The 26,785-nt window shown below is 47.1% G+C and overlaps 1 protein-coding gene across 2 annotated transcripts in view; it reads left to right on the top strand.

Moving 5' to 3' along the window:
• Window positions 1-20,347: 20,347 nt before the first annotated feature.
• Window positions 20,348-26,785, top strand: part of LOC125882770 (potassium voltage-gated channel subfamily D member 2-like) — a 92,448-nt gene continuing 86,010 nt past the window's right edge. For both annotated transcript variants that reach the window (XM_049566621.1, XM_049566622.1), the window contains exon 1: window positions 20,348-22,145. In XM_049566621.1, the coding sequence (XP_049422578.1) occupies window positions 21,034-22,145 (1,112 nt within the window). In that variant the 5' untranslated portion in view covers window positions 20,348-21,033. The remainder of the gene's footprint in view (window positions 22,146-26,785) is intronic.

The following is a 26,785-nucleotide window of genomic DNA, read 5'->3' as shown; positions in this document are numbered from 1 at the left end:
GCAGACTTCACCTCTCTGAGAGCTGCTGCTCTAATCGGCTGAATTACCCACAGTTCCCCTGGTTATTGGCGGGGGGGGGGGGGGGGGGGTCGCCACGCTGATTATTCCTGAGTGTCGCAGGCCAACACATGTTTAATGAAACACATGTGTTGACACAGGCTGACACACAGAGCATGATGGGAGACTGAGGCTTCAAGAAGACGTGACAGGAAGTGAAGACTCTGTTTCACCTGGACAGAAGAGCACGTGTGTGTGTTGGATGTTTGTCACGTCAGGAGAGTGCTGTCCTCACTTTGTCTCCATGATTACAACCTCAGGATCAAAGTGACATCATGTATGAACTCCTGCAGATGAATGAGGACGTGGAAGCTGTGAAGCAGATAAAATTATACGGGTAACTGTTCTGCAAAAACGTCCCGACCATCTTTACTTCCTCAGTGCAGCCTAGAGGACCCTTTCAGCTCTGGCTCATGAAGCAACATGAGCCCAGAGAGCTGACAGAGTGAGGAGGTGTGAACGGATCCATCCGGGTCACACAGTCGTCTTTAGTTTCTGTGTGAACAGTGTTGTGTGTGTTCAGCGTGAATCCTCCCGACACTTTCAGCTGGAGCTACAAATCATCATTATATTATTTTTATTTACAGCAGCAAAGCTCCTTCATCATCTTCATCATCTTCCTTATCATCATTATCCTGAAACAGGAGTCGTTTTTCACCTCTGATTCATTTACACTGAACACATTTATTATCACACACACACACACACACACACACACACACACACACACAGATAAAGCAAGGGTTCATGTGTGTGTCAGAGGTGTAACTGAGTGCATTTACTCAGCTCTACTTCCACACATTTAGCCATCGCTGTTCAAAGTATGTTGTTGTGTTGTCCAAGTGTAGGGTGACCATATTTTGATTTCCAAAAAAGAGGACACTCGGCCGGCCACGACATAGCCTACTTAAATGATACTCGCAGTTTACTCAAAGATGCCTTTAATATATTTAAAATTTATATGTATGGATAGAAAATTCAGTTATATTACAAAATAATATCTCTCAAAGACAGAAATTCAGATAGGCCCCTATAGGGACACATACACACACTAGAGTGTGGCGATCCGAGCCCGACGGTACCCGACGGGTCGGGCCGGGTTTGGTCAGAAAAGTAGCTATAAATTATATTCGGGCTCGGGTCAGATTCGGTCAGCTTTCAGTGAAAATGTAGTGTAAAAATAAATAAAATCCTATTGTCTGTCCTGTTTATTGCTTGAGCACTGTTATTTACGTGACAGCACCTGAACATAACACACACACACATTGGCTGTTTGTTTCTACCTCTCCCCTCGCTGGAAGTCTCGGACCTCCAAATAAAAGAGGGAGACAGGTGTCTCCTATTTTATCTTATTTTGTTTTATGTCTCCCTCTCCTCTCGCTAGAAGCGTCGAACTTCCCGCCGCCCGCTCCCACCTCAAACACGGAGGTCTCCCTCTCAGCAGCTGAGCACCCACGGTGCACGCCCGGCCTGTTAAATAGCCTGTAACCACTGTGTGACACAAACTCAGTGCTTTGGTCATTAAATAATGTCGGGCTCGGTTCGGGTTCGGACAGAAATATGTGGCCCCTGCCGCACTCTAACACACACACACAAACACACGGAAAACCGGACATTATCATCAGTTTATAAAAGACCCCGGACGCCCCGGATGAGATGTGAAAATTGGACATGTCCGGGCAAAAGAGGACGTTTGGTCAGCCTATCCAAGTGTCTTCGTCTGCCTTTGCCTTAGTAAATGCAAACACCTTTGGTCTTGTGGAGCGAAGCACGGCCGGGCTTTGAAGCTTTGTTGTTCAAAAGATGCGTTTATTCAACTCTACTGCTGCATCACTTCCTGATTCCTAAAACTACGGGGTGGGTTGAGGGTCATAATTACACAACATACGTGCGTTAATTGCACAGGAAAATATCAGTGGTGTTAAAAGGAATTTGTGTAACTTTGACACCTTTGTACTTTCACTGCAGTAAGATTTCACTTGTATTTCTACACTGTGGCATTTGTACTGAGAGTAATCAGAGTACTTCCTCTGTAAACTGTCTTTATGGAGTAAAGAGACAGAGCGGTGCAGATTACTGGAGGATAAACTGTAGATATGAGCAGATATGAGCAGCAGCAGCAGCTGAACTCTGAAATATGAAATAAAACATGAAACAGATGAAAGTAAACATGGTGTCTGTGATTCAGCCGCTGGTCTCATCAATGTTTCATCAGACCCACGTGTGTGTGTTGGCTAAACGTAACCACGTGTGTGTGTTGGCTAAACGTAACCACGTGTGTGTGTGTGTGGGCTAAACGTGACTACGTGTGTGTGTCGGCTAAACGTAACCGTGTGTGTGTGTGTGTGTGTGTGTCGGCTAAATGTAACCACGTGTGTGTGTCGGCTAAACGTAACCGTGTGTGTGTGTGTGTGTGTGTGTCGGCTAAATGTAACCACGTGTGTGTGTCGGCTAAACGTAACCGTGTGTGTGTGTGTGTGTGTGTCGGCTAAATGTAACCACGTGTGTGTGTCGGCTAAACGTAACCACGTGTGTGTGTTGGCTAAACGTAACCGTGTGTGTGTGTGTGTGTGTGTCGGCTAAATGTAACCACGTGTGTGTGTCGGCTAAATGTAACCACGTGTGTATGTCGGCTAAACGTAACCGTGTGTGTGTGTGTGTGTGTGTCGGCTAAACGTAACCGTGTGTGTGTGTGTGTGTGTGTCGGCTAAATGTAACCACGTGTGTGTGTCGGCTAAATGTAACCACGTGTGTATGTCGGCTAAACGTAACCGTGTGTGTGTGTGTGTGTGTCGGCTAAACGTAACCACGTGTGTGTGTGTGTGTGTGTCGGCTAAACCTAACCACGTGTGTGTTGGCTAAACATAACCGTGTGTGTGTGTGTGTGTGTTGGCTAAATGTAACCACGTGTGTGTGTCGGCTAAACCTAACCACGTGTGTGTTGGCTAAACATAACCGTGTGTGTGTGTGTGTGTGTTGGCTAAATGTAACCACGTGTGTGTGTCGGCTAAACGTAACCACGTGTGTGTGTGTGTTGGCTGATGAAAGAAAACACAAGCATTATATTAGATCCACTTTGAATCATCCACACTAAACTTTTAAATCTTTATGAAAAAGTTTCCTGTTTTGGTGGAAAACAAATGAAATGTTGATTCAGTATAATTTCTGCACCTTGCAGGTACATTAATTTGCACCATGCCCTCAGTCTTTCCTTAGTTTTAAATTAGTTGTGTATAAAAATGTTCTCCAGACACAGCTGTGCAGAGTGTGTTTGTAAAGCCAATGAATAAACTGCAAAAATTAGTGATGTTATTTTAATAGTGAGGAATGTGTTGAGGGTTGGGTTGGTGTGGAGCTGCAGGAGGCTGCTGTCAGTCTGAATATGAAGTGATGAAGTGGTGAAAATGAAATCAGACCCTCTGAAGAATTCACAGGATAAATAATAAATCTGATTGAGTGTTAAAGCGAGAAAATAAAACCCATCTGCTCAGGATTCTGCAGAGTGTCGACTTTCTCTGTTTCAATCTCTTCAAGGCCAAACAGCAGCAGCATCCTCACAGTTCACACGAGCTGCTGCCGGCCCCAGGGGCTGATGGGGGGGGGGGGGGCCTCACTTCACACCTTTCCTTTTCAAAAATCGACCTGCAGCCTCGACTGTAGCTGGCTCTCTTCTTGTTGTTGAGTTTTTTCTCCGTCAGCAGCAGAGACGAGGCTGTGCTGTGGGAGTTAGGAGAGGCTGCGTCTGCCTGAAGATGTGTCCCGCGGCCTTCTGGGAAACAAACGTGTGAGCGACATCAAACCGAATGTCCCTGAGCTGCTCTGAATGCAGCTGCCGAACAAACACAGTCAGCAGGAGTGAAGGTTCAGTTTGGACCAATGAAAACACAACTGCAAACACACAGCACTGCACTGAATTTAATATTTATAATCAGAAGATATAAACTTTATTCACACAGAGAAATGCAGACAGGAAGTAAACAAGCATGAATTCACAGTCAGCTGCCACCTTCGTACCAAACTTCAGCCTCCTGAGGTGGAAACTGTGGAGAGTGCAGAACATATGTGGACAGACAGACAGACGGACAGATGGACAGAGAGTCCAGCAGTCGATATTTCCTGTTTGTGTCAGACGTTACAGAGTCTCCTGAGACACTCCATGTGATGAAGAACAAACCAAGAAGAAGAAGAAGAAGAAGAGGGTCCATACTGATGAGGACATTTACATTGATGTGGGAGGAGGAGGAGGACGACAAAGAGGAGGAGGAGGAGGAAGTGTGAGGCCTTCAGGGCAAAAGTCTTCACAGGAGATGAAAGACGTTTAAAGAGACGCTGCAACAACACTCAGAGACTGTTAATCAGAAACTTCCAACAGAGAGGACACAAGAGACTGTCTTCAACACGCTTCCTGTTTCACTACAACATCCTGTGGACCTCGAACACATCACTTAGCTGCTGCTGTCAGAATCAGGACGAATTATTTGAGCCAATTCTGGGGCGTCATTCATCTTGAGTCTCAGTCACCCCAGCATCCACCTGCAGGCTCCAGCTAAGGAGGAAATATTGAATCATCACTCCTCGATATCTCATGTGTACACATCTGGGGGGAGCGACAAGGCTGGATGCCAAACTCAAACTGTCTCCTGCTGTTGGAATAAACATTTAAAATGTTAGTTGTCTGTCCGAAGTGACGTTACATCTTTAACATACAGCTACGTAATTAACGTAAAGTTACAGAGGTTAGGGTTAGGAAAGGAAACACGGTGAGGACCAGAGGTTGCGCTAGACTTTTTCGTCGCCGGTCATTTTGACCGACAGGGTCGTAAAAATCCGGTCATAATCTATTTTTACCGGTCATTTTAATTTTCGTTTTTAAATGATAATAAAGATATTCAAAGACATTTAGTTTTCATTCGTTCATTTTGAATAAATCCAACAAGCAAGTTATAAAGTGTGCATTAATAAGGACATGAAGAAAAAGAACAGACATCCACACACCCGTGCCGCGAGCGCTTCTGTCAAGCTGGATAAAGCGGATCGTACCAAACAGGAAGTCGGACACAGAAAAGACGAGAGAATCCGGCCAATTTTCAAAATAAAATAACAGCACACACTGAGGAACGTGAGGAGAAAATACCGTGTTTATAATTTAAAATAACACAACAGTGCATAACCGAACATATTTTTCAATACCATAATCACTTCATTCCAATTTTAATTTTGTGTCACCGAGCCTACAGACATAACTACATGAATAAAATGGTCAGAACAATATGCCCTATTCATTCAGTGTTTATCCAGCATGCTCAGTACATGGACATGCAATGACAAATTGTCATTAACTTATTACGTTATAAAAAACGATTGAAATATGGCCTTGCCCATGTTTAAAATGACCTGTTGAAGTGAAAAAACGAGTACAGACGAGTGGAGTCGAGCGCAGGAGAAATGCGCTGCCTGTAGTGTGGACAGTCAAGCGCCTGCAAGTACACTCACAGGACTTCCGCGGCACTAACGCATCTGGTGTGTCCAGGTCGTTATGTCAGCAACGCTACATGAAGCAGATGAATGACTTTTTCTCTGCAGTGTGAAAACGGCAGCCACTTAAACCACTGACTGTGCACTTCGCCGCCAAGTGGGCAGGGGTGGTAATTGCAATCGGTCAAAATGACCGACGGCCTTCAGATTTTCCGGTCATTGTTGTAAAAAACAAGTCAGTGACCGAGAATATCCGGTTAACGCGACCCCTGGTGAGGACGCACCTTACAATGACTCAAAGTTAAAACAGATCTGAGCACATGACTCCAGCAGAGTCCTGGGTGAAAGCTGGATTTTTTGTGACCCATCCATCCCAACCTGCCTCCTTACAAGTGCTCGGGACTAGGGATATGCACAATTAGACTCAGTGCACGATTAAACGTCCATCCTTTCTAGTCGGCACTAGAAATATTAGTCAGTTAAAACCTCTTGTACTCCACCCCCATTTTGTAGCAAAAACGCCTAAAATGACATACCCAAATTAAAATGTCTGTAGCTTCTGAACCGCTCTGACTACATGCATGCATGAGGTCTTGCCAGAAAGAAAACTCTCTGAAGTTTCTTGTGAAAGTGTCAGAAACACTCTAGGTGATACAGAGACAGAGTAATGGGCCTCTGAAGTCAGTAACAAGTTGAAGATTTTGCCTAAAATAAAATAAAAATGTGTTTCAGGATGAATAACTGTCTGTGGCTTCATCTGAGCAGGTAAATGACACTGTGGGGCTGTAGGCACACTATCAATGAACACTTGTTTCAAATTTGAAGAAGACTGCTCAAAGTATGACCATTCTACAGTGTTTTTACCATGAGAAGATCCAGGCGGAGCTCCAAATAACAAGTGGGCCACTCTGCTTCAAAACAGTACTATCAGTGATCAAACAACACTCAGCCAGCTTCAGACATTGTACCTTATTGAAATCAGGTGTGATTATGATAGCTGATGTTGTTTATGACACAGAGACACCATAAAATATCACCAAATAAAGCCATATGAAACGTGAAAGTTATGATCCCACTTTCTAGACGGTGTATCTCAGCCAAAAATAGTGGTAGGAGTGAGACTCTTACCTTTTATAAACCAGCTAAGTCCCCGCTAACAGCTCCACATAAGATCGTGAGTAATCCTTTAACTTTTCCCGTTGAAAAACGGCATGACATGACTTGTCACCACTCATCATGATTATGGACTTTATGTGTTTAGGCTGCTCTGGTGTGAAATACATAATAAATAAAAGAAAAACAATGTTATTTTTGAAAAGTCGAGAGCTTCCTGAATCCGGCAATACCAAACATCACATGGTTTGATGACGTAGTGCGCCTGGGAGATACCATTTAACAGAGGAGGAGGGGAGTGAGGACGTCGGCGTCCTGGCGGAGTTAGAGAGGTTAAATATGTGGGATATGTTTGTTTTGAATTTGGGTGCTTTACTTTTTGTAGGAAAACATGAAAAATTTGAGAGCTCTCTGAGGCTGTTAGGTTTTTGACAAGTAGATGTTATTTAGTTTTATACATGGAGACAAAGATCCCTCTGAGTTAAAGCAGCAGGAAGCTGAGAGACACAGCTTCCTGTTTGAGGAGAGGGTGACCTTGAGATGAAGGATCGGAGCAGTTTGAAGGTCACTGATCTGGATTCCTCTCACTGCCTGGATGTTCCTGTAAAGGTCGGCTGAATGTCTTTATGGGATGATGATTATTACAGTTCAAAGTGAATCATAAATCTCTGCGCTGCACATATTAAACTAACAGAAGAGGAAGCATGCTGAGACGTTCATAATTAATGTGCCTGTAGCTGCATGAAGCCTGCTGACGGCCTGCTGAGCACCTTGATGTCCACATCATGTTTGACTTCAGCTGTTTGACCTCCGTCATGTTGCGGTCATCACGGTGATGCACAACAACAACAGTTTAGAGAAAATATGCTCAGTGTATAAACACGTTGTTCCTGGTGTGTGTGGTGAAGGTGAAGCACGAAACACTTGCTGCTGCTCTGGTCCATGTGGACACTGAGTCCAGTTAAAGCTTCAGGCTCCACAGACGAGACGTCGGCGTTCACACATGTGTCAGCTCACAGCTCAGACACACTGAACCTGTGTGTGTCTCTACAGACCATCTGAATCTGATCAGGTGTCACATTAACCTGAGTCAGTTCAGCTCTCAAAGCTGCGTTTCATTTGAACACAAACACGGTGTGTTAAACAACATGTGTTGAGCAGGTGCTCTGTTTTTTACCATGCCGAGGCTTCACTGAATTTAAAAAGGCTTTATTGGCATCATGGGAAACACATGTTTACAGTGTGGAATAAACACAACAATAGTGTGTATAACAGAGTTTATACACACGTTACTGCAGTTCTGTTTCACACTGTCAACGAAGCATGTTGTTCAATCTGTGAACTGTAGCACACGGTGCACACAGCTCTGAGACTGAACGTGCCCTGATGTGTTCGTACAGGACGTGATTCCACCTGACGCAATATGACGTTCCTGTGTAGATTTGTTGGCTCTCTCTGACAGGTCGCACATTAATGAGACTGGTGCTTCTGAAATGTGGCCAGTCAGTGAGAGCAAGGCCTGAGGTGAGAAGCAGAGCCGACCTGTGTGTGTGTTGGCTAAATGTAACCACGTGTGTGTGTGTTGGCTAAATGTAACCACGTGTGTGTGTGTGTGTGTGTGTGTGTGTGTGTGTGTGTGTGTTGGCTAAATGTAACCACGTGTGTGTGTGTGTGTTGGCTAAACGTAACCACGTGTGTGTGTTGGCTAAACGTAACCACGTGTGTGTGTTGGCTAAACGTAACCACGTGTGTGTGTGTGTGTGTGTGGGTTGGCTAAACGTAACCACGTGTGTGTGTTGGCTAAACGTAACCACGTGTGTGTGTGTGTGTGTGTTGGCTAAACGTAACCACGTGTGTGTGTTGGCTAAACGTAACCACGTGTGTGTGTGTGTGTGTGTGTTGGCTAACCATAACCACGTGTGTGTTGGCTAAACGTAACCACGTGTGTGTGTTGGCTAAACGTAACCACGTGTGTGTGTTGGCTAAATGTAACCACGTGTGTGTGTTGGCTAAACGTAACCACGTGTGTGTGTGTGTGTGTGTGGGTTGGCTAAACGTAACCACGTGTGTGTGTGTGTGTGTGTGTGTTGGCTAAATGTAACCACGTGTGTGTATGTGTGTGTGTGTGTGTGTTGGCTAAATGTAACCACGTGTGTGTGTGTGTGTGTGTGTTGGCTAAACGTAACCACGTGTGTGTGTTGGCTAAACGTAACCACGTGTGTGTGTTGGCTAAACGTAACCACGTGTGTGTGTGTGTGTGTGTGTTGGCTAAATGTAACCACGTGTGTGTGTGTTGGCTGAACGTAACCACATGTGTGTGTGTTGGCTAAACGTAACCATGTGTGTGTGTGTGTGTGTGTGTGTTGGCTAAATGTAACCACGTGTGTGTGTTGGCTGAACGTAACCACGTGTGTGTGTGTTGGCTAAACGTAACCACGTGTGTGTGTGTGTGTTGGCTAAATGTAACCACGTGTGTGTGTTGGCTAAATGTAACCACGTGTGTGTGTTGGCTAAACGTAACCACGTGTGTGTGTGTTGGCTAAACGTAACCACGTGTGTGTGTTGTTGAAGGAAAAAAACATCAGTTGGTGGTGTTGTACTGACGTAGTGCTTTTATTTTGAAAGAGACTGTATCAAACTGTACATTTCCTGTGAAAACAGAAGTGTATTTTGAAAACAGACAATGCATGTAACAGGCTGAAGTTGACACGGCGTCCCAGAACGTCAACAACCAACACACCCAGGGTACCTTGGACGTCATATGTGGACGTGGAAAGTCCATGACCAAACGTGGACACGTGACGAGGTCACAGTGAGGGCGTGTTAACAGAGCTGCTGACACGTGTGTTATATGTCACACTAGAGGCCGATGCTGTTGTGTTACATGTCACACCCCTTTGATTATGTGATGTCATCATGCTGTCTGACATCACACACTGCAGCAACATGAATTGTTTGGGTGTGTGCAGAAATACAAAGGCAGAGTGAAGAAGAGACGCCACAGTAGTGGGATGTCTTTGGCTCTGACCCATGTGGTGTGATAACATTTGGAGGAGCTGCATTATTAAATCATTTTACCTCTGTTAAAGTTAGCAGAGCGCTAAACAGGAAGTCTGTAGTGCACCTGCCCAATGATGCGGAGGATCCAGGTAGTTTTATACCCGGGAACTTTTTTGGCTTCATACGCCACTGAGTCACCAAAGCTCCGCCTCCAACACTGTGTCCAGGTCTCTTTATATGTATACGGGGATAAAACACAGAGACAAGAAGTCGAGTGTCACAAACTGCAGTAAAACACTGTGTCAGACTGTGAATGTGCTGAACACATGTTTAAAGAGTGATCCTGAGTGTTACCAACACACTGCACACCTTTTCATTCAGAATCAGACCTAACTCAGGATATCCAGAGGGAAAAGCTGTTTACATGACCCGTATCAAAATCAGAAAGTTAGTGGGGTATCAGTGTGTGTGTGTGTGTGTGTGTGCAGGTAGAGAAACAAACAGAGTGAGTGTGAAGGCAGCGTGTGCAGGTCTGCAGGCAGCATGAACATCACTGAGAGATTAATGCACTTTAATTACTTCTATCTGTGTAAAGTGACACTGCAGCCCCTCTGGTGCCTGAGTGTGTGTGTGTGTGTGTGTGTGTGTGTGTGTGTGTGTGCTGACTCCCAGCTGGCCTCACTTCTAATTGATATCTGAGACTAATGAGCAGTAATTGCACCTGTAGGGAGAAATATCCATTAAATCCTGTTCTGATGTTTACTGTGACGAGTGACTCGACTGCAGATCACAAAGTCAAACTGGATTCATTCAACTTTCCTCTTGTTCAGGACGCAGCCTGTTCTTCATTAACACACTGTCTCCTGATGATGAGTTTAATTTAGGCCAGTTTATAATCAGGACTCATTTAAACCAGTTTCTATGAAAAACCTGCACGACACGTTCTCATCCCAACACGTCAAACACCACCTACACGTCCACATATGACGCTCTGGGTTCATCTTACGTTCAGGGACGGCGTGTTAATTTACTCTGAACTTTATATGAGCCACGTCCCACATTAGAAATATCTAAATGTTACGTTGTCCCGACAGCTCCTGGTCTCCTTCCTGCTCCTCAGAGGATGAACCATCACATATGATGACTCCATGATGTTTCCTCTGGCGCCACCATCAGGACAGACTCTAGGCCTACAGGTTCACATGGAAGTTCAACCTTCCAGACTGGCAGCAGTGCACCATCATGGAGTCACCTCTTCCATGTCCATCTGGTACGCTGCACTGCCAAAGACGAGGCCAGTGACTGGCTGCAATCTGCTGTCCCTCCTGCACCTGTACTCCTCCTGCACCTGTTCTCCTCCTGCACCTGTACCCCTCCTGCACCTGTACTCCTGCACCTGTACCCCTCCTGCACCTGTACTCCTTCTGGACCTGTACCCCTCCTGCACCTGTACTCCTCCTGGACCTGTACTCCTCCTGCACCTGTTCTCCTCCTGCACCTGTACCCCTCCTGCACCTGTACTCCTCCTGCACCTGTACCCCTCCTGCACCTGTACTCCTCCTGGACCTGTACCCCTCCTGCACCTGTACTCCTCCTGGACCTGTTCTCCTCCTGCACCTGTTCTCCTCCTGCACCTGTACTCCTCCTGGACCTGTACCCCTCCTGCACCTGTACTCCTCCTGGACCTGTACTCCTCCTGGACCTGTTCTCCTCCTGCACCTGTTCTCCTCCTGCACCTGTACTCCTCCTGCACCTGTACCCCTCCTGCACCTGTTCTCCTCCTGCACCTGTACTCCTCCTGCACCTGTACCCCTCCTGCACCTGTACCCCTCCTGCACCTGTACTCCTCCTGGACCTGTACCCCTCCTGCACCTGTACTCCTCCTGGACCTGTTCTCCTCCTGCACCTGTTCTCCTCCTGCACCTGTTCTCCTCCTGCACCTGTACTCCTCCTGGACCTGTACCCCTCCTGCACCTGTACCCCTCCTGCACCTGTTCTCCTCCTGCACCTGTATCCCTCCTGCACCTGTACCCCTCCTGTACCCCTCCTGGACCTGTACTCCTCCTGCACCTGTACCCCTCCTGCACCTGTACTCCTCCTGGACCTGTACCCCTCCTGCACCTGTACCCCTCCTGGACCTGTACTCCTCCTGGACCTGTACTCCTCCTGGACCTGTACCCCTCCTGCACCTGTACCCCTCCTGGACCTGTACCCCTCCTGGACCTGTACTCCTCCTGCACCTGTACTCCTCCTGCACCTGTACCCCTCCTGCACCTGTACCCCTCCTGCACCTGTACCCCTCCTGGACCTGTACCCCTCCTGCACCTGTACCCCTCCTGCACCTGTACCCCTCCTGGACCTGTACTCCTCCTGGACCTGTACCCCTCCTGCACCTGTACTCCTCCTGGACCTGTACCCCTCCTGCACCTGTACCCCTCCTGCACCTGTACCCCTCCTGGACCTGTACTCCTCCTGGACCTGTACTCCTCCTGGACCTGTACCCCTCCTGCACCTGTACCCCTCCTGGACCTGTACCCCTCCTGGACCTGTACTCCTCCTGGACCTCCTGGACCTGCCGTCCATCAAGACCAAACCTCACGCTACAAAGACAGTCCTGTCCTGACTGCAGCTGGACTCATCAATATGTCTTCACGTCTTCTTGTCTGTCTCTATGCGTCACATTAATGCACATCTTAGTGGACGAGTGTCTCTGTGTATTGCACATTGATTTTATTCTTAATACTGTGAACCTTTGCACGTGTCATTTCAAACAGTCATATGAAACCTATATTTAATAAATATTGTTTTCATATTTCTGTGTCTTTATAAAAACAGCACAGCAGCTTCTCTGTGAGAGAAAACCTCCACTCTGATGAACTGGGCTGTGATTCAGCTCCTCAGACTCTGAGACGGTGACAGGTGAATCAATCTTCCTCCTTCACAGTTCAATCTGATTGACCCTCGACCTGTGAGACACACAGACGCCCCGTGTTCAGCCAATTAGAGACAGAGAGGGGGAGGGGCAGAGCTGCCAATCACACCTATTGATCTGTTTGTTTGTTGTGCAGAACAAATCATTCAGGGGACTGACTGCAGAGACACAGAGCAGAGATACACGCTGTTAGCTGCATGTTAGCTGAATATTAGCTGCCTGTTAGCTGCATGTTAGCTGAATATTAGCTGCATGTTAGCTGAATATTAGCTGCCTGTTAGCTGCATGTTAGCTGAATATTAGCTGCATGTTAGCTGAATATTAGCTGCCTGTTAGCTGCATGTTAGCTGAATATTAGCTGCCTGTTAGCTGCATGTTAGATGAATATTAGCTGCCTGTTAGCTGCATATTAGCTGCATGTTAGCTGAATATTAGCTGCCTGTTAGCTGCATGTTAGCTGAATATTAGCTGCATGTTAGCTGAATATTAGCTGCCTGTTAGCTGCATGTTAGCTGAATATTAGCTGCCTGTTAGCTGCATGTTAGCTGAATATTAGCTGCATGTTAGCTGAATATTAGCTGCCTGTTAGCTGCATGTTAGCTGAATATTAGCTGCCTGTTAGCTGCATGTTAGATGAATATTAGCTGCCTGTTAGCTGCATATTAGCTGCATGTTAGCTGAATATTAGCTGCCTGTTAGCTGCATGTTAGCTGAATATTAGCTGCATGTTAGCTGAATATTAGCTGCCTGTTAGCTGCATGTTAGCTGAATATTAGCTGCCTGTTAGCTGCATGTTAGCTGAATATTAGCTGCATGTTAGCTGAATATTAGCTGCCTGTTAGCTGCATGTTAGCTGAATATTAGCTGCATGTTAACTGCCTGTTAGCTGCATATTAGCTGCCTGTTAGCTGCATGTTAGCTGAATATTAGCTGCCTGTTAGCTGCATGTTAGCTGAATATTAGCTGCCTGTTAGCTGCATATTAGCTGCATGTTAGCTGCCTGTTAACAGCTCACTGTTAGTCCTCACTGAGTGATGAAGACGAGTAGGAGGAAGAGTTTTAAAGTATCTTCATCTCTGCTGCGGCTCCACCTGCTGACAAACTATAACTTCCTGTTGTTGTACCTGTGCTCACCTGTTCTTCACCTCACTCTGCCTCCCTGTCCGTCCCCTCCTGAGTCGACTTGATGGACGTCCAGAGACAGAAGTGATGAGTTCAGCCTGTAAGTTCCTCTGAAGACTCTGCACGGAGCCATCAATCAAACCTATTGATCGACAGCTTGGTGCGCACACACACACACACACACACACACATGCACATACACGCACACGGAGACCTCCTGTGTAATGTAAACACACACACACATACACACACACACACACACACACACACTGATTGATGGGAGCTGCTCTGGGTTCTGATTTGTGCTGTGATTTAGGAGCAGAGTGAGACCTCCTGCCACTGTCTGCTCCCCTCTGACTGCTGATGGAGGAGACGAAACTGAAGCACACACCATAAATACATAAGTGTGTGTGTGTGTGTGTGTGTGTGTGTGTGACATGAAGCTCCACTAAGGGCTCTGAACTGCTGTTGGTTATGGCTCCAGGGTGGTTTCCGTAGCGACGACAGCGTCCAGAGCAGAAGGAGGGGAGGAGCCAGACTTCTGGACTTCCTGTCAGATTATTATTGTTGTAATTATTATTATTCGTTACTGTGAAGCAGCTGAACGATGGCACTCTGTTAGCGTCACACTGAGGATCAAACCTTTAGAAAAGAAAAGAATCTGTAGTTTGTAATCCGCCCGCTCTCACTCCAAACACTCTCACGCTCTGTCAGTGATGTCATCATCAGACACAAAGACACACCTGTCTGATACACACTGGGCCTGTCCGTCAACACTGCTGCTTTATCAGACACACTTTACAGTGCTATGATACACACCAGGCAGCAGTTTGTAACGCTGTGATATAAAGAGTGAGAGAGTCCGTCTACGGCAGGCCGGAGGGGTCAAACAACCTCTTGACCTTCAGCCAGGAACCTGCTGTTTGTTTCTTGAGAATGTGAACAGACAGAGACTGTGTATTTCCTGTGAAAATGAAACTTATTCTCAGAGAACGGTTCATATGATATCCTACAAATTTGCACCCCACCAATGACGTTACGTCCTTAACGTACAGTTACGTTAATGTAAAGTTAGGAAAAGAAACACGCTGACGTACCTTAAAAAGTTCACATGGTTCTGAAGACGTGACTCCAGGGGAAGGTCTCATCCTCCTCCCCAACCTGCCTCCTTAAGTCCAGTTCAGACCAAAGATTCACGACGAGATGAAACCGTTTCAGAACCTGTCAGAAAAAAGTGTCAGTGGTGTGAACTGGCCGGTCTGAGCTGGACTCAAGCTGGCTGGTGATGTCACCTGACACTCAGCTGGGCAAAAGGTTTTAAAGCACGTCAGCTGTTTCAACATAACAAGACGCTTGTAGTGAAGTCGCTGGTCACATCAAAATGACCACAACCTTTTAAAATATGTGGGATATGTACGTCAGTCTGCAACGTCATCAGCGTACGTCATCCATCTGCGCCACCATAGGTAGCTTGCTCACCTGGAAGTTGCAGTTCCTCCGCAGTTTCCTTCCATGCAGCGTCTTTTTCTGGCGGTCGTGATAGCAGCTGGAGGAAACATCAGATCAACAAGGCTTCTGCTGCCACAGCTCCACCAAACTTTCCACACACTTCTTTTTGTTCCTTTTGCCTCCATAGCAAGCGATCATGTGTTTGGGTTTAGCGTCGGTGTCATGGTGACCATTGTGTCATTTTCTGCTGCATTTCTATTGGTTGATTAGTAGACGTAGGTCGTAGCAGCTGTCACACTGTGAGATAGTCATCCTAAATTTCTGACACTGTCAGAATTTTATCTCAGGTTATCTTTGGTCGCAAGACGCTGACACGGCCGTCCTTGAACCTGTCTCACAGCGCGACGTAAGACCACCGCCTTAGAGCCACGACCAAAGATAGCACCATGTTTCTCCCACGATGGCCATCTTTCGTCTGGGACAGCCCAAAATCACACAGTGTGTACCGGCCATTAAAGAGATAAAACCTGACCACAGAAGAAGAACATGTTCATGATCATCGTTTGTCTCTGAAAACTGACAGAAAATAAAAAAGATTCTTCACTGATTGAAGTAAAAACTGTCTGAATGTTTGTTCTGATGCTGATTGTAGATGTGATGGAGGACAGTCACACTGGGTGTGGTTACATGATGGCTTCTCATTCTGAATGAAATCATTCTGAATTAAAGTCTTTCCAGGTAGTTTACATGGGAAATATTCATTCTGAATGAGGGTTTACACGGAGATCAGTTTAATCGCCTTCATTCAGGTCTGTGCAAGGTTTGGGGCAGGGAAGGTTTCTGATTGGATAGGGGGCGGGGCGGATGTTACGTGTTTACGTTTACCGGAAGAAAACACTGTAATCCTCGCTCCGGATAACAAGATGTTTGACGACGCCGTTCTTAGTGCCTTTTTCAGGCGTGTTTTGCTTATATTCTTGAAGCAGCAGTACGACAACAACCTTGTTCTGCTAATGCTTCGTCTGTTGAGGAGGAGAAGGGAGGTAGAAGGTCGAAGAAGGGAGATAGAAGGGCGAGGAAACGAGCATGCACAGAAAGACTGGAATGAACTTAAAGAAGAATGAGTGTATACAAGTGCAAATGTCTCTGGCTTGTCCATTCTGGGCTACTGTAGAAACATGGCGGTGCAACACGGTGATCTCCTGCTCTCTGTGTAGATATAAACAGCTCACTCTGAGGTGACGAGGACACACTGGCTGATTATACACAGATTATCTTCACTGACACTCTGGAACTTTAACTCTTCTCTGACTCATTATATTTTCTAACACAGATGAAACGCAACTCCCTCAGAGACGTTTGAATTGTTAGTTTCGTCCTTCACAGACGTCGTGAGCACTTCGACACTTCCAGCAGATATAAAGTGAAGTGCGGCCGTGGGTCTGGAGCTGCAGCAGGAAGCAGCTCTCACACAGTTTGGCAAATGCTGGCTCCAGATCCATTAGACTAATTAGAGTCTGACAATTAAAACCTGAGCGTCAGAGATCAGCTGAGAGTCTGACCGACAGACATCAGCTTCATCCTCAGCCTCGTCATCATCATCACTGTTCAGACAGATAATTATCTCTGACACAAATCTGATTATAAAACCAATAAACACTGAGCTCTCATATTAAACACCAGAAGAAGAAGCTTGTTGGCAGAGCGTCCTGACTCTGAGGAGCCGTTCAGATTCTTGGCTCCAGAATGTGCAAACGTTCAAACAGGAAAACATTTTTATTAACCCTCTCAACGGTGTGAAGACTGATCGTCAAAAAGGAAGTCCACAGATAACCTTTAAGATCTATATTTATTCACTTCAGTTAGGAGGTGCTTTGTGTCCTTTACTACACTTCATTTTTACTGTTTCAGTCAAACTCACTGTGATGTGTTGCTGTGACGCAGTAAAGTTCAGCTGCAGAGAGTTTGTATAAAAACAGAAGATGATGATGAAGAAGAGTTTTAGAAAAGCAAACACCAGTGAGAATATTAAAATCATAAAAGAAATTAAAGCTGCATTATTAATTAAGAGCAGCAGCGTGAACATGAATTCATGATGAAACATAAAACTGCAGAGAACAATAACAACAACGAGGAGGAAGAGGAGGAGGAGGAGGAGGAGGAGGAGCACTTTAAAGATTAAATCACCGTCCTGAAGTTCCTCTTCTTCTTCTTCTTCTTCTTCTTCTTCTTCTTCTTCACCAAAGCTTTAATCACGTTTTTCTCTTCATGAAAAGTTGGTTTGAAGCAGGTTGGAGTTTAAAGCAGGGCCGTAACAACACGTTCAGGGCCCCGGGCATCAGCTGTCTGTGGGGCTCCTGGCCTCCATCGCTTCATCTACGTCTGTCTCACAGCTGTGTTCATTCTGACAGATGTTTCAGGGTTCGTCTCAGTCTGGAGACAAAATGTTTTATTAGTTTGAGTCATATTTTATCCTTCATAATTTCAGATGACAGAAATTCAAAATGTTTTGGTCCTGGTGTTTCACTCACTGATCATCATCTGAAAAGCTCAACATCTCTCTATTTCTGCTCTCAACAAATAACTAATGTGAGCCAACTAGGATTTGTCCCCAGGTTCATTGTAAACTCTGACTTATCCATGTGACTGTTAAGAAGCAGAAACATAACTTGTTTCTTCATGTGCAACATGTTAGTCTGGAGGTTTAAACTGGTGTCCTCTCACAGAGTTGGTGATTCAAACTAAACTTTCATCTCTGTCAGAGAAAACTGATCTGAGTTCAGACTGTTGACTTACAGCACAGCTACACTCACAGATAACTGAGCCTCCTACCTGCCTGTCAAACACCATCAACCCACAAACCTTCTCCAGTCCGGACTGAGTGGAGTCCTGCGGGGTGAAGCTGTGAAGGCTGCGAGCGGAGCTAGCTGCTAACAGCCACCGCTGCAACTAACAAACTCCACAAATCCATTCAGCAGCTCCACCATCCACAGTCAGACACACACGGCTGATTATTTACTGCTGAGTTACAGCTCACAACTCACACCAACCCAAACATCCTGGTGCAGACTATTTACTGGAGTTTACAGCCTGTGGCTCATCAGGCATCTGAAGATCATTACAAGCTGTCAGTGTCCGACAGTCCACCACCAACATTTACATCCCGTCTCATCAACCAAAATCAAACATAGATTTTGTCTTAGTTTTTATTATCAGGATCTATTTTTAGCTCGTCATCGTCTGGTTTTCAAATGAACACTGAACGTCACATTTTAGAGTGTGGTACACCTGTGTGGTAATGATGCTGTTTCCTCAGCCACACCTGTCAGGTGGATGGTCCTTTGAAAAGGAGAAGTGCTCACTGACACAGACGTTAACTGATTTGTGACCAAAGACTGAAGAAATATTTCTACTGAATTAAACCTGTGAAAAATGGGAATAAAAACCGAAGTGCTGCATTACATTAATATACATTTTCACACCAATAAAACCAAAACAGATTTTGTCCTGAACACAAACTGTTTTTCCTGTTTTCTGCTGTAAATCTTAGTTTATATACCGAAAACATGGACTTAGACCAAAGGCTCAACGTTTTAAAATAGACATGTCTGTTTGTAACGTTGCCATGATATGCGGCCGGTTGCTGATACGGTTGAATAGCGCCCGGCGGCCTCAGGGGAAAATGCAGCTGACAGTTCCTGGTGGCTACTGAAACATCCTGGTGCAGACTATGTACTGGAGTTTACCAGCCTGTCTCACACCTTCTGAATTTAGTTTTTAAAGTCAGTTTTCTTTCTTTGTTTTCTGGAACCTGACTTCCTTTTGTCAGGGAGAGACGTGTACGTTGGTGCTCCAGCAGCATCAGCTCTCACTCATCAGCTTTAGCTTCATTCAGAGACAATCCTCGTGCACCAGTGGACTGAACCATTTCACACCTCTTCGGGCTGAGAGGGGCCTCACAGAGCTTCCACTGTTTCTTAACACAACGTTCAGTCTGTCAACTAAATTATTCAGCTGATTTTTATTAAGTTATGACTCTAATTAGAGATAAAACCCTGCAAACGAAACCGAAGTTTTCATTCCAGGTTTTTCAAGGCCCATCTGCCATTACAGCCCTGATTATTCAGCCCCGCTGTCAAGTTCTTAAGTGTTTTCCATGCAATATCCCCACTTGAAAGGGAGAGAGGCATCTACCAGAGGTCTTAACTGGATTTCACTCAATGACCAGGTCGCTTTTCCTTTTCCTTCTTTTATTTTTCAGGTGCAAGCAGATTATGCCATTTGCCATGTGTAGGTGAAAAACCTTTCAATCAAAGAAACACAAACCAGAAAAAACGTTTAAAGTCTGTACACAATGCAAATGCTATTGCAAATCACCAACAGAAAATAAGTATACAAAATACCAAAAAATAAACTCTTAAATATTGTGAATTATTATTTCCCCGACTTTGAAATGACGTCCCTGCTTTACTGAGATGAGGAGGACACAATCACAGAGACAGAGAGCAGCAGAATCTTTTTATATTCAGTTCTACACACGAGTGTTTGGTGCTGAAACACTGACAAAGTCTCAAACAAAGAAGACAACGTTCATGGACAAGTGAAGCTCTCAGTGGAGGAGAGACGCTGGTGTGACACATGTAGGAGCGTAGCTGTGCTCAGAGGAGGAAGGGTCAGGATGTTTTTTAAATTCATGTCTCCAACCTGGACACCAGAGCACAGACTGTTTCCTCTCTGCAGCGCTCTGTGAGGAGCAAACAAAGGCTCAGTGCACACATGTTTCTGACTCATGAATGAAACGTGTTGTGTTGGAGGTGACCGGATGTCAGGTGTCCTCGCGCTGCAGCTGCAGGTCAGACTTCCTCTCTGCTGCTGCAGCAGCTGATGAAGTGACAGATGTGACAGATCTGATCTGGAACCTGCTGAAAACACACCAAAACCTGCACGGACACCTCGTGCGCGCGCCCTGCAGCCTGCCTAAAAAACCCCTCGATCTACCGGGAGCGCGCGGACCCGCCTGTTGTCACCGCCCGGGGCTGAGTAGCAAACACACACACACACACACACACACACACACACACACACACACACGGGTTTCTCTCCGGGAGAGATCTCTGTGCGTAAAACACCACAGCGGAGAGTCCGCGGGGCTTCTCCACGGACACGCCCCCAACCAGAGGGAGGAGGAGAGAGGGAGGAGAGGAGGAGAGCAGAGATAGGGAGTAACGTGGGTTTCCGCTGCTCTCTCCAGCAGCACCTGTGTGACCGGAGAACGAGCCGCTGCCGCGTCGCTTCCAGCCGAACACCTTCAGCTTCTCCGCGGCGGTCCGGTTTGGCCCGGCTCGACTCGGTGAGGCGAGGGCTTCCTCTCCGCAGCGGCTCTCCGCTCCCTCTCTGCGTGGAAACACACTTGTCGCAGCGGGCTGATCTCCGTCAGATCAGCTCTGGCACCGGAAGACTCCGGCGGATAGACCCGGAGCAGAGCATGCCTGCGGCGGATCAGTGGCAGCTCCGAGTCCGGCTGTGGCGCGCGGGATCCTCCTGATGCCTCGACTTGTTGCTGCTGGAGGAGACACGCGCTGAGGAGGAGAACACGGTGGCACCGCGGGGAGATAACACACCGACAAACCGGATTTAACGGATTTTAGGAGTTTTTTTTCTGTGTGGAGTTAGTTTGGATTCTTCTTCCTGTCTCGCTGCCTCCACGCACACGGTCACGGACTGGTGAGGACACGCTCACATGTGGATTAGTTTGTTTTTACGCATTAATTTCGTGCGTAAAAATCATCTTGTTTTCCAGGAGAAACTCTGCTGATTGTTTCCAGATGCGCGCGCGCCGCTCCGTGGCTCCGTGAATCTTCCTCTGACGAGCCTCCGCGAGCAGCATGGCAGCAGGAGTGGCGGCGTGGCTGCCGTTCGCCCGCGCGGCGGCTATCGGCTGGATGCCGGTGGCCAGCACGCCCATGCCGGCTCCCCCGAAGGAGCAGCAGCGCGGGCACGCCGGGCTGATCGTGCTCAACGTGAGCGGCACAAAGTTTCAGACGTGGCGGGACACGCTGGAGCGGTACCCGGACACCCTGCTGGGCAGCACGGAGCGGGACTTCTTCTTCCACGAGGAGACCAACGAGTACTTCTTCGACCGCGACCCGGACATCTTCCGCCACATCCTCAACTTCTACCGCACCGGGAAGCTGCACTACCCGCGGCAGGAGTGCATCTCCGCGTACGACGAGGAGCTGGCGTTCTTCGGCATCATCCCGGAGATCATCGGGGACTGCTGCTACGAGGACTACAAGGACCGGCGGCGGGAGAACCAGGAGCGGATCCAGGACGATGAGGAGATGGACCCGACCAACGACCTGGTGCTGCCGGACATGAGCTTCCGGGAGACCATGTGGCGCGCCTTTGAGAACCCGCACACCTCCACCATGGCGCTGGTCTTCTACTACGTCACCGGCTTCTTCATCGCGGTGTCGGTGATGGCCAACGTGGTGGAGACGGTCCCGTGCGGCACCGCGCCGAACCGCGTCAAGGAGATCTCGTGCGGCGAGCGGTACGCGCTGGCCTTCTTCTGCCTGGACACCGCGTGCGTCATGATCTTCACGGTGGAGTACCTGCTGCGCCTGCTCGCCGCGCCGAGCCGCTACAAGTTCGTCAAGAGCGTCATGAGCATCATCGACGTGGTGGCCATCATGCCCTACTACATCGGCCTCGTCATGACCGACAACGAGGATGTGAGCGGCGCCTTCGTCACCCTGCGCGTCTTCAGGGTCTTTCGGATTTTCAAGTTCTCGCGGCACTCCGCGGGACTTCGCATCCTGGGCTACACGCTGAAGAGCTGCGCGTCAGAGCTCGGCTTCCTGCTCTTCTCCCTCACCATGGCCATCATCATCTTCGCCACCGTCATGTTCTACGCCGAGAAGGGATCCAGCGCGAGCAAGTTCACCAGCATCCCGGCGGCCTTCTGGTACACCATCGTCACCATGACAACACTCGGGTAGGTGATGCTGAAGGGTGTGTGTGAAGGGGCGGAGCTTGGAGAGGTGTATGTGTGTGTGCGTGTGTGTGTGTGTGTGTGTACATTAAAGAGAAGCAGAAGAGTTTCTGGATGTTGGTGCTGACAGTGTGTCTTCAGTCTGAGCCGCTGGTTTGTCCAAAAGCAGAGTTTGTTGAGCAGAAAAGTTGTGTCTCCAGATGTTGCTGCCAGATGTGAACAGCTGGGGAGTGTGTGTGTGTGTGTGTGTGTGTGTGTGTGTGTGTGTGTGTATAAACTGTAGCTGTAGTCCCAAACCTTCAGCATGTCTGTAAAGGAAGTTTTGCTCCTTAAAACCGATCAGCAGTGTCTAAACTGAGCTGAGGATCCTGCTGCAACAACAAGCATGGCTGACAGCGAAAAGATGATGGACTCTTGGTGGTTCCAAAAAGAGGAGGAGCTTCAGTAGTTTATATAAATCCCTGTAAACATGTCAGTGTGAGTGAAATGGTCCTGCAGTGAATGTGTCACAGTGGGACTAACACACCCAGATCATGTGACTCCTGCATGTATACAGTCAATCAGACCCAAACTGGCCGAGGCGCTCTGAGCATGCTCCACAGTTTCCGCCCCGGGCTTTGACCCGGAAGTCCAATAGCATTAAATGTGTAAGAGAAGAAGAAGCCGGTAACAACATGGAGAAATCTACATCCAGAGCCGTGACTTTTTGGACGGACCAAATGTACAGAGCTGTAAAGTTGTCCACCATGGTAGCAGTTAGCTGCTAGCTAACCGTAGCTAACTTGTTTGTCCATTGTTTGGTCTGTGACGTAATAGGTCAACAGGAAAAAGGTCCAATACTAACAAGCTGAAAGGGGGCATATCTCCACCTATCGTAGAGGAGTCGCACATACTTGGCTCAATAAATGGATTCCCCTCCCGTGCTTGTATACTGGGACAAGGACAGTAGGCCAGTTAGATGTCCTCGTCCAGCTGGGACTGTAGAAACACTCTTCTCCACCAACATAGAACCAGGTCTGTTCTGGTTCCTGCACCTTCATGAGCAAGAACCAGAACCTGTCATTTAAAGGTTTATTGTAAGTCAGGAAGTGTTCGACGCTGAGGACTGATGGATGAATGAATGAATGAATGAATGAGTGAGTGTGGAGGTCTCAGATATTTTTTGAAGTGTTCAGAGCAAAAATAAACTGGGTCAGAACCTGAAGAGTTTGTTCTCAGCTGGAACCAAAGAAAGCAGGTTTGTCTTCACCTGAAGTGTGATGACATCAGTGGGCGTGGCTTATTCTACAGGTTGGAAAGAGAGCGCCGCAGTAAAACATTTGAAGCGTTACCTTTCTCATCAGTTCCCATATAGACTGATCATTTCTCTGCACATCATGTGAGTGACATCCTGCATGTAGCATGTCAGGATGGGAATCAACAGAGAATGTACAGTACAGTATTACTGGTGGCACGGTGGTGCAGTGGGTATCATCATCGCCTCACAGCAGGAGGCTTAAATCAAGACTGTCTGAGACTGTACAGATGTTTCATCTACACACTGCTCGTCTGTCTGCAGCTGTTTGACTTGTTGAAGTCACACTGTGTGTGTGTGTGTGTGTGTGTGTGTGTGTGTGTGTGTGTGTGTGTTTAATATAATGACCAGAGGCTCCTCCTCCTCTCTTCTTCTTCTTCTTCTTCTTCTTCTTCTTCTGTCTGCAGTGTTCAGTCAGTGTCTCTGTCCGTGGTGCTGAAACAGACAGACCAACACGTGAACACCTCTTCTTGTTTTTTCTCCTCTGTGACACAGTTGAATTAATTTCATGTTGTTTATTGAAGCAAAAGCTTTGAGGAAGAATTCTTTTATTTATTTATTTTTATTAGTGATTAACAGTTGAGTCTTTAAAGTCTCAGTGAGTGTGTGTGATGTGAGTGAGTCCTGTGGTGGTGCAGCTCTGAGGGAAACAGACAGAGATCAGTTTGTCTTTGTGACACAGATGAAGACAAAACTCTTTATTGAACAAGTGTTTGATTAATTGATTATCAGCTGGTTAAAGTCCAGACATCATGACGTGTATGTTCTGACAGTTAGAGGAGTGTCTGTGGTGCTGAAACTCAGTCTGGTTGAAAGTGAGCAGACTTTATTCTCTGGGTGTTTCTGTGCTTGATGATGTCACGGTGTCGAAGAGACTGTCAACATCAGTCTGATCGACAGCTTCAGTCCTTCAACAGTTACTGTGAGACGAAGCTGCTGCTGCAGGTTTGAGTCCATCACAGAGTTCATGTTTGTGATGTTGAGCTGAGCTGCTGCACCCGCTGCACCTGCTGCACCTGCTGCACCCGCTGCACCCGCTGCACCTGCTGCACCCGCTGCACCTGCTGCACCTAAATCCATCCTGACATTCTTTTCACTAATTTCAGTGTAGATTATTATGTGATACTGATTTGTTCAGTTCCACCATGTGACATCATGAATCGTAGGATAGTGAGGATATGACACTACCCTGACCCTAACCAACCCGACCAAAGGAGGGAACACGTACTAGCCAATCAGAGGGACAGTTGGACAAGTCATTCTCTTGTTGTCTTAAGGCCCTGACACACCAAGCCGACAGTCGGCCGTCGACCAAACTCGGGGCGGTGAGTGTCTGTCGGCCTAGTTTTTGCGGTGTGTCCCGCACCATCGGCACTTCGGTGTCGGCGGCTTTTCGGGTGGGAAGAAGCAGCGGGTTTATCGGGCAGCTGAGTGAAGTGGAGCCTGCGGAGGAAACACCGGGACCGTCTGGATGTAATAGTCCGTGGAGGTGCTGCGGTGCTCGGCTGCACAGATAGGAAACCCCTCGGCTGACAGGATGTACCACTCTCTCACTCCGCTCTCTCTCACGCAGGCGCAGAACGTACGTGCTACTTGGCCGTCGGATGTAGTCCGTGTAGTGTGTTCAAATGCAACTGACACAGGGCGACGTGAGGCGACGTAGACGACGCAACAGTTGGCTTTCGTCACCGCTAGTTGTTTGATGTCGGTTTGGTGTGTCCGCACCTTTACACAGCGTTAGCATGCAGCGATCAGTTAAACACAGTTTCATGTTATGACTGATCAGTGAGCTGCTGTTGTTTATACTCATCAGATTTTTCATCCAGCTGTTAGTGTCCCTCTGATCACACCTCTGCTTCCTCCTCCTCCTCCTCCTCCTCCTCCTCTGATGAACCCATCAGTGTGATCACTGTCAGTAACAGTTGAACTCTGCTGTCAGTAGTTGTGTCTGGTCCGTCGCTAACACACAGCCTCAGTCTGTGACTGGTGTTAATCATTTAGGAGCTGATAGATCTGATGAATCACAGCTGCTGTTACACTGACACCATTTCTTCAGTCGGACTGAGACTCTAACTGTTTATTGATCACTGATCTGGTCAGGTGACACATGCAGCGTGGCTCTGCCTGCTGTGAATCTGCTGCAGGTAGAAATATTGTTTCAACCTTAGTCGACCGTCAGTGTAACTCAGGTTGTTTCACAGATAGTTTTGGTTTCATCACTTTAATGTGACCTGAAGGAAACATCAAACTGATCCTGATCTCTGAATCTGAAGCTTCTGGTTTCACCTCGTGTCTCTGTCGTCAGCAGACCATCTGAATCTGTGATCACCTGCTGACGTGGTTATACACACACCTGAGTGTGTGTGTGTGTGTGTGTGTGTGTGTGTGTGTCTCATGTTGCAGCTCAGTGACCCGTCTGACAATCACAAATGCACATCTATTATTTAATCACATGACCTCCTGCTGACAGAGAGACGCTGACATAGATTTGAGATTGAACACAACTTTATTTACACCACATTATAAAAAGAAAATCATTTCATCGTCAGCTGTTTCAGTTCAAACAGCTGAGCAGACAAACACACACACACACACACACACACACACACCAGTCAAGACTGTGATCATGTGAGGAGTTAAAACGATCAGAAACTTTTCTGCCGCGATGTTCTGATTGTGAAATTCGGGCCAGACAATGCATGTAACAGGCTGAAGTTGACACGGCGTCCCAGAACGTCAACAACCAACACACCCAGGGTACCTTGGACGTCATATGTGGACGTGGAAAGTCCATGACCAAACGTGGACATGTGACGAGGTCACAGGGAGGACATGATGGTGTTGAAAGTGTGTGTCATCACCTGTAAGCGTCCACACAGCGTCTCATTAAAGGTCCCTTTGTGTATCAAACAGCAGAGATTACACAGAGTCTGACTCTGGAACATTAGACGCTGATACATGTCACTGCTGGCTGCTCTGAGTTTGGTGTCACTTCCCTTTTAATGAGCTGTGAGTCCAGAGTGGGACATCGTGGGGACAAAGCTCAGGTCACAGAGTCAGCAGCCTCGTAGACGTCAGATCCACCTGGTCACACAGGTGATGCACTTAATTAGCTGCTCTTAATTACTCACAGGAACGTGTTTAGTGACGTCACAGTGTGTGAGTCAGATAGTTAGGGTTAGTCAGTCACATCTCTACAGGACACACTGAGTGAAGCAGGTCAGTGGAACATTGTGTAGGAGACAGAGTTAAAATCACAGGATCAATGTTACAGTCCTACGGGACAACACAACCAGCAGGAAGTTGTGACAAGTTTGGACTTCCTGCCTGAATGTTACTGATTCAAATA

This window comes from Epinephelus fuscoguttatus, linkage group LG22 (genome assembly GCF_011397635.1).
Source record: "Epinephelus fuscoguttatus linkage group LG22, E.fuscoguttatus.final_Chr_v1".
NCBI classification, from domain to species: Eukaryota; Metazoa; Chordata; class Actinopteri; order Perciformes; family Serranidae; genus Epinephelus; species Epinephelus fuscoguttatus.
The sequence above is the reverse complement of the archived record's forward strand: the minus strand, read 5'-3'. Positions and strand labels throughout refer to the sequence as shown.